This window comes from Ctenocephalides felis, unplaced genomic scaffold, assembly GCF_003426905.1.
Source record: "Ctenocephalides felis isolate EL2017-DRISC unplaced genomic scaffold, ASM342690v1 CF-g0.4_SCAFFOLD_01492, whole genome shotgun sequence".
In the NCBI taxonomy this organism is placed as follows: Eukaryota; Metazoa; Arthropoda; class Insecta; order Siphonaptera; family Pulicidae; genus Ctenocephalides; species Ctenocephalides felis.
In genome coordinates, this window is record NW_020537646.1 from 3,374,032 (window position 1) to 3,383,588 (window position 9,557).

Genomic DNA, 9,557 nt, shown 5'->3' on the forward strand with positions numbered 1-9,557 from the left:
TCCCTAGTGTGAACTATTTCAGGACAGGTCCTAACACAACCCCTAAATATAACTTTTGTTTGCTTAGACATAGAAACACCACTATCAACAATCATGAATGTAAACATATGATCAGCATTAAATGAAATAGGGTTTTCGGACACCAGCAAAGAACGCTTCATACGGACGTGGCAAGCTGCATGGAAAAACACAACATATTAGGCAAAATAAACCCAGAATAAAGAAATTCATAAGCATTACAACAATAGCCTGAAAAGGATATTTCATATATAAATTAATTTTATAGAAAATTTTTCGACAAAAATTATTCATGTAAGAATTTTTTAAATTAAAACTAGATTATTATCATTACCTGTGGCAGCTGCAGCTTCAGCACCTTCTTCATTTACTTCAATGAAAGCTTTTTGAATTACTTTAGAAATATATAAACATCTCATCAGATCCTTCAAGCAATCCTTTGAAATCAGCTTTTCCAGGAACAAACATATCAGACATACCCAACTACAAGTTGCATAAATTTTAAATAGAAATTTCTTTGTATTCCATAAAAATATTCCATTTAGTTACTGCTAAGTACAAGCCAATTCCATTTTATTAAGAAAAATAGTCTTCTTTAAAAATTTACTTCATGTAATTTATTCAAATAAACAGCTTTTTAAAATATTCGAATAGAAGCATATGCTTAGTTTATTCAAAATATGACTAAGTAAATGATATGAAAGCCGAGTTGGATGTAAGTTTAGAATTATTCAATATTGCGAATAAAATAAATTTTGAAAATTTATATTTACATAAACCTGAATTGCCAAAAAATGGATTAGCTTTGTAGCAGAAACTGCCCATGCATAAATCAAAGATTAACCTTTTTCAGAGGATCATTCAAATTAATTTCAGATTCAATCTTGAATTTAGGCAGATCCAAAATAACTTCAACAGAGTACATGCGTTGAGTCAAGTTTTGCAAGTCAACATTTTGTAATTTTTCTTCAAGAGCGGGGAGACCAGTTTTGCTGTTTGGCAAAATGATTAACATGGCAAATCTGAGTTCCTGTAGGGCAATTCTACAGCCTATTATAAAAAAATCATTTTAATCACACTACCTACATAATATAAATTATACAAAGCTAAGTTTAGAATAACCTTGGCATCTAATTCTTCAAATTCTCCATAACGGAATTTATCCTTAATGTGCATCATTCGTACATTCTTTGTCTCTGTTTCAGTAACATAGAAAGGTTTGTCTTGAGTGTTTTCCTTCTTGAATTGTTTCTCCCAAAGACCCTTGAAGTACAATGCATTGACAAGAACCATTCTTGAATCCTGGTCTAGATCACCGGCTTTGATCAAATCATGAATTTTGTCATGAGTTTTTTTCTTCAACCTGTTTCAAGTTATTTTTAAATATTTGTTAGTAATACTTTTCATTTTGAAAAGAATAATGCAGCGATTTCTTTCCCTTACCCAAGTGTTGATAACTTTAGCGCTTTCAGCATTTTGGGCAAAGTTCAAGTTTTCTGCTCCAGCTAAGAATTTGTTGGTGGCAACTTCTTTGAAGGTGGGTTTCAATGTATAGCCTTCCATAACGTAAACTTTGTTGGCAATTTCCAGAGTTACACCTTTTTGTGTATTAAGAGTGTTCATCAATGCATGGTAGTCATCTTGAATTTTTTCTTTGATTGAGGCTGACGTAAACCAGCAGCTATTTGTGTGGCAGTATTACCACCAGCTCCCATTGACACCAGGGATAGAACAGTTTGTACAGACAATGGGGACATGATGAGATTGTCTTTGTTGCCAGAAGCAACCGTCTGTAAATTATGTCATTTTTTGGAATATTGACTTTTGGAGAAGTCATGATTTTTATAAAACTAAATGTAAAATGTGGGTAAATAAAAGTATAAATGATTCAGCAATACCTGTTCATAAATGTACTTAAAAAAATATAAATAACTAAATAAATGGAATAAATATAAGGTAATGAAAGTGCACTCATACTCATCATATTTAAGTAAAAGTTGTATTTGTAAATCGCTTTAAAATTATACTTTAAAGACAAGATAATTCTTTCAATTCAAGGTTCGATTTTGATATAAAAATACTCTTAAATCTAAACCGAGTCCAACAAAACATATAATATTACTAACACAATTTTATTAAATCAATTGCAAATATTATAACTTTTATGTGAATTGTTTCAGCACTTTATATACAGTATATTTTTTGTGCCATTTAAACGCAAGTGAAGTATATATTTTCATATTTCAATAAAGTGCTTAATTTCAGGATTATCATACATACTTTATAATTGTCAAAAATAAATGATGTGAAGGAGAAACTCTTACGGACCATTAAGGATAAGCAACAGATAAGTGTCAAACAGAGATTCATTATAAACTAAAAGGCTGATGCAATACCTTTAGACGACAATATGAATTGGGGTACAAATTATCATTACTACAGAAGTATATGTTGTTTATAATCAAATCTTTAGCTATCGATATAAAAGCAAACAGGGAATGATTATAAACTAAAAGGCTGGTGCAATACCTTTAGACGACAATATGAACTGGGGTACAAATTATCATTACTACAGAAGTATATGTTGTTTATAATCAAACCTTTAGCTATCGATATAAAAGAAAACACGGCCATGATGCTATTTAGTCATAGCACACGCCCAAGCAAAATAAATAAGTAATCACTCACATTGTACAGGCTTCCAGCAAACTGGTTAATACTTGTAGACAATTCCTGGGGATCGGCCATTGTTGAAATTGGTATTAACACTGATACAAAAAGAAACACAAGTCGTGCTGGAAAGAAAGAAAATTGACATTAGACAATGTATGTGTGAAATATAGATGAATTTAAATTTAAACAAGTGAAATATTGGGTTAAAATACACTTTTATATTAGTAAATTTTACAAATCGACCTCACCGTGTTGAACTAGCGCGTCAAACTGAGGACGCGGCATCAAAACTCTAGATATTAGAATCGTTTGTGAGTCATATTGTATAATATAGAAATACTAGGAATGTTTGAATAACACACTATATACATTCAAACATTTGACTTCGCGGAACAACACACATGAATCTGTTTTATATTTCTGTCGTCCTTGGAATCACACAGTTTCCAAAAATTAGCTTCATTTTTATATTTGTGTTTAATTTATTTTGAACATGATGTCATTCGAATAATAGCTATTGAATTGATTTGTATGTATTTTTGGAGATACTGATTTTAATATTCTAAATGCGTAATTTGACTTTGCACAATAATTTTGAAGTTTGACATTTGACGTTTAAGCGAACTGTCATTTTGATAGGATGACAGGATAATATTTTATAGAGGGCTCTGATGGCGCTGATAACGGTTTTTTAATTTAAATTTTTATGATGAAAAATTATTAACCCAAAAGTTACTTATAATTAATATTTATTATTAGTATTATTATTTTAATTAATATTTATTCATTTATTCAATCCTTTTTGTGTTTCTTCTTTACTTTTTTATATTTTTTTTATATTTTCAATGCCAACTCTCAACTTGTAAATATGAATGTAATTTGATTGTTGAAACTAGAATAATAAATAAAATGTGAATAATAAAAAACAAAATATTATGTCCCCTTTATATATTTTAGGATATCAAATGATATATTTAATTATTAAGCACAATAGAATTTTATTCTAATAAAAATAATTTATTATAATTACGACAAAATAGCAACGATATGAAAAAAATCTCATTTAGTAACAGCAATAATTTGTTAAAAATATTAAAATATAAACGATTATAAAGTTAGACTGAAGAAAATGAATATATTTAAATTTTACTTCAACGCCATGCTTTTAAATTTTTATAAATTAGTTATTAGAATAGTACCTTTATACAATTATTTTTTATGTTATTATCTTAATCATTTGCCCTGTGATCTTAAAACGTGTTATGTATATTGGTACATTTATATGGAATTTAGAAAAGTTAATAGAAGTTTTTAGTCTAAGTTCTGTTTTTTACGGTATTTTTTAATTTTATTAATAATATCATTGGCGACTTTTTAATTTTATATTCAACACTTAATTTTATATTATTTGTACTTTATGTACAATTTTTTCACAACATATTACAAGCGTTACTTTTACACCCTATTTTAGTCAAAATTCTAATTTAGTATATCGCATTTATTCAGTATTACTATTTGATTTTTTCAGTATTAATATTAATTTTCACGATAAAATCATTATACAAGTAAAAACTGGATTTGATATAATAGTATAATTGCTTATGAAAATGTATTCATTGCTTTTTCTATTTTTATCACCTTATCAAAGTCCATATTAACGAATAATTTTAAAAATTTTAGTTCTCATAACCGGTAAATTATATAATATTGTTAAATATTCTGCATAATATTATAATCTCATAAGTTAAATGTTATACAAAATTATAAAATTAAATAAAATTGAAAAGTTTAGAAAAACAACTAATTTTATCGTACTAGTACTGACAATGAGAGCATGCAGTTAAATATAGATACCAATATCAATAAAAATGTTCTGTTAAAGTTTGATTTATAATAATATAATAATATGGATCAGAGTCATATATTTGTTACCAATATTGCAAATTGGAATCATATTTGAAAATTTGCATATGAAGGGAATAAGTTATATTATCAACAAAAAATGATTTAGCTTGAAATGTTTTTTTATATCAAAACTTAAACTGCGTACAGTAAAAAAGTGTCAACCACAGAACACAAATTAATTACACCGAAATCTTTTTTTTGATATTTTATAATTATTCATATCATATAAGAAAACTTTTGTACGATTTTAATGTTAAATTTAAATCAAATGCAATGAAAAAAAATTCACCAACGTATGTATGTAACAAATCAATCAACAATGTTGATATGGGTTTATTTCCGTACAAACCTAACTATACAAATATTTAGAAATACATATATTTAGAAAATACAAATTTTGATTGAAATTTGTCCGTGAAAATTATAATTAGATACTAATTATTTTAACGTAAATATTTTAAACCAAGCTTTGGCAGAAAAAAACGATTTTCTCCCATTAACTCTCAATCTTCCTGCATATTTCAGAAATAATCATAAAGATTGGGATAAATAACACATTTTATCTAGCATTAAGTAATGTCTTTTTTGAATTTGTACGCAAATTTTATAAAATAAATAGGAAAAAATAATTTGAAAATCCCAAACAAATACTTGTTCGATGAAATACCCATAGAAACCCATAAATTGAGAAAATGAACTTAAATCTGTTCAAATGTAACAAATTTTACTAGCAAAAGTGGATAGAGTAGTTATGTTGAAAATCAATAATATTATTATAATATAAATTATAAATTATTAATTATGATTAAATTGTTGGAGCTGACATCGTCAATGAACTTAACAACTATAGTAGAGTCTGCATTCACAAGAAATTAATAAATTCCTAGTGTTATCAAATTGTGAATAAAATTTATTTGAACTTTGTGTATTCAACAAAACTAAAGACAAATTAATTTGAATTCATTAAATTTCATAATACGTATCACAAATATTCAACAAATGAATTGCAAACAATCAAATCAGATTGCACATATGTTTCTGTAGAGGCGTATGTTCATCAATAACCAAAAATAAATATTTGTTGCAACGGTATGCAGAAATTTATATGTATATATATATATATATATATATATATATATGTATGTATGTATATATATATATATGTATGTATGTATGTATATATATATATATATATATATATATATATATATATAGTTTGTGCATATTTTGCAGTCCAAATACCAACTTTCTTATTGCAATAATAAATATGCGGAACAACAAGTAAATAGTCTTAAGACGTCACCAATCTTTTGACCTTCGCATATGATAATTTCTTATAATGTATGAAAAGCACACATTTTTGTCATATTTATTTTTAATACATATTCCATCCTGTGTAAATTATTTGCAAAAGACAAAGAGGCTATATAATATATTTGCAGTAAATACAGTAAATAATTACGTAACTTTAATTAGAGAGCACATGGTAATTAGATTTTAATATATGCACTCTTTACGTTTCAAAATAAAAATATCAACAATTCATATATTAACGGATTTTTTGTTCATAAGTATATATGACGATCCTTTCTCAATTCCAAGGATAAGGAATACGTAAATACTTGTTATTTGTAAGCTTTTAATATACTGAAATCCATAGATTAATGTAATGAACTGGAATGACTTGAAATATAAGTAAAAAGTTTTTTTTAGCAAATAGAGATATGTTTTTTAACCATAATAATTTTCATAAAATTTGAGACATTCAATTGATTCAATTCTTATCTTTTATTCCGCGATTCCTTGCTTTTTGGTAAATCTTTTTGGATTTGCCTTTTATGATACTGTGAACTTTTTTTTACCAAATAAGTTTTGACCAAGTTTTTTTCTATGTAGGCAGACCGTTATTAAATTTGATGTTAATTAATATCTTTTACTAATAAAAATTAATATTGAATCATCTCTTTGTAATGAATCATCTCTTTGTAATATTCAATCTTCTCATTGTAATGAGAATCATCTACTAAAAGCTTTAGCAATCAAAGGACTATTCAAGAACAAATCGATCCTCTGATAGTCCGAATAAAAGCTTGACCTTTTTTGGTAAAAAGCCAAAATTACTTTTTATGTTAGCTACATATTATGTATTATTTAATTTTCGAGGTCAACAACTTACTGGTCATTGATCGATGATAAAATAAATTAATACCTTTGAATACTGAACTAGTTTTAGAAGAGTCAAATAATATAATTAGAATTATGTAATGAGCAAAAAAATAATGAATATTAATAGGAAATTGGACATGGAAAAAATCTAATGGAACTAGTTTTAGTCATGTATCTTGTACCTGAAGATGTTTTGCAAAACCAGAAGTAATTATGTAATCAAAATTGACAACAATGTATGAGATCAAGTTCACGTTTATTATGGAAATTTATTAGATTATAAATTATTTTTATTTGATAGCTAATTGCAAATTTGAATTAATTTTACAAATGACTATTTTACACAATCATTGAAATATTCTTCAAAGATCTAATCAGGTTAGGGCTATAAGATTTAAATCAGAGGTTCAATACTCGCGTCGGACAGCCTGATGTCAAGCTGTAGTAACATTGGCATTTACTTGGAAATATAGATATTAATTTGATCGTTCAAATAATATATTTAAAAAAGTATCCAATTATATTAAAACTGTCTATAATAAAATTATGGTATAGATTTCAATGTAATTTAATATACTAACTATTATCCATACAAATTTTACTTGTATGTGTCATGTTCGCACTATCGTAAACTGCGTAACATGATCTCGAACAAGGTCGATTCGGAGACTAATAAAATAACAAAGTATCAATTGAATAATACATCATTATTATCAGATATTTAAATTATTCAAAAAATTATAGACGGTTTTTTTATGAGCAAATTCACAAATTGAAACTTTTGTGAAACAATTGTTTAGATGAATTTTGTCGCATCAAATAGTAAATGATTAGAAAATTTTAATGACCAACATATATATATATATATTTATATATATATATATATATATATATATATATATGTGTGTGTGTGTGTGTATATATAAAGCGAAAGGTCTTTCTTCAGATGGTGAAATAATTAAAATTATTCTTGGGCATCTATCCAGTAATTAAAAAGAAAATGTTTTATTGAAAGAAAATGTTTTTATTAAGAAAACATACGTTTCGGGTCTTGATTTGACCCATCTTCAGTGCATACTAATAAACTTTAAAAAAACACACAAAATTGCATGAAAAAATTATGAAATAACAAATTGTTAAAACGTCGAGTTATGATAAATTTTAAATAATTGTAAAATTAAAATAAAAATAAATAATATATTTCATTATAAAAAAGCTAATTCGAAAACAAACATGTTGTCAGCTTGGAGTTTGTGTAACATGTCACATAATATATACATACAATATATGAACATGCTACAATCAGCAATGCTACTTTTAAAGCAATTTTTAATTTAATTTTTTATTTTTAATATCCTGTTAGTTATAATAAAGGTCCAGGGAATGAAATTTTTAGTTAGTTTAGCTAATTTAGTTTACTAGCAATGAGTTAATAAAAAAACTAGCTATATTTTAAACATCCTTAAATAAGGCGCTGAACTGCTGAAATTGCCAATATTAATTCTACTGTATTTCCGATGGACAGCCAATATAAAATTTCCAATGTGTAGTCAATATAATATTTCTAATATTTAGCCAATATTGGTATAATATGGCTAAAAAACCATTAGAAATTTATTTACTTCAATACTTCCTAGATTATTATTATTATTATATTTATAATATTTTATATTATTTCGTGCTTAAATAATAATTTTACTCTCTATTTAACATAGCAAACAATTTCATTATCTACTATTTTACTCTACCTTTGATCATGATCATGAATCACAAGATCATTATCTGATAGTTCTAGTAATTATATAAATACAATTGAATTTTGAGACATAAAAATTTAATAATAGATTGCGTCAATTTCTTTGAAGTAACGATAAAATTTTATTGTTGCATGTTGCTGCATATTTTGCTGATGATAAGAAGTATAATTATGCACCTGATAAAGTTTAGCCTTGGGTAATAGTTAAAAGAAATCTAATTAACATATCGAAATTAGTTAAGAACTTCAAGAATAGTTGAATAAAAAACCATTGTTAAATAAATATACTATGAATTTATTTTATTCATTATTAAATGTTAACTAAATCTGCAGTAATTGATCTCTACAAGTTTTACTGTATTTACTGATATTTTCTTTATATCAATCGATTTCAAGTTGATGCAGGCAAAATATAAATAAATTGTGCAATAACTGAGTCATAATTTTATAAGTCTATGTTATTCCCCGAGACTGTGTAAATATTTAAATATGATTATTAGGTTTACATTATGCTAATAGGCAAACACGTGATGAAAGTCAACAAAACAATATTATGAGAATGTCAAATAGTTTCTAAGAAATATATAATCTTTACAGGAAACTGTAAATAATAATTAAATTGTCAATATGGAGAAATTTTGTTATAATTAATATTGAGAAGATTTTTATTTTTGACTGAACAACTCAAAATTTTGTGACAACAAATTAAAAAGTTGCTAAATCTCGATCCTTATTGATAAAATCTATTATTTCTACGTATAGGAAAATTTTTGCAACTTGCCTTAAAGAAAAATGCCATTTATACCTAGTTTCATTGTCTTAGTATATTTTTGATATGAAAATTATTTTATTGACAAAAAAGGAAATAATCAACCTGCTATTCACTTTTCATATTGAGTATTAAAATTTTGATCAAATTTCAAAAGTGTTAAGAAGAACATCGTTCCTAAAAATCAGCTATGATATCATTTATAAAAATAATAAAAAAATATTTTAATTTAAAATATGATAAAAATAATGATTAAATTTGGTTAAAGTT

General features: G+C 25.6%; 1 protein-coding gene across 1 annotated transcript in view; it reads right to left on the reverse strand.

Annotated features, from left to right (window-relative positions):
- LOC113370249 (antichymotrypsin-2-like) overlaps positions 1-3,079 on the reverse strand; it is a 5,377-nt gene extending 2,298 nt beyond the window's left edge. The window contains 10 exon segments of the mRNA XM_026610921.1: positions 36-175; positions 353-428; positions 430-501; positions 863-1,038; positions 1,041-1,068; positions 1,141-1,373; positions 1,455-1,676; positions 1,679-1,808; positions 2,707-2,813; positions 2,940-3,079. Coding sequence (XP_026466706.1) covers positions 36-175; positions 353-428; positions 430-501; positions 863-1,038; positions 1,041-1,068; positions 1,141-1,373; positions 1,455-1,676; positions 1,679-1,808; positions 2,707-2,813; positions 2,940-2,976 — 1,221 coding nt within the window. The 5' untranslated portion in view covers positions 2,977-3,079.
- Positions 3,080-9,557: the final 6,478 nt, after the last annotated feature.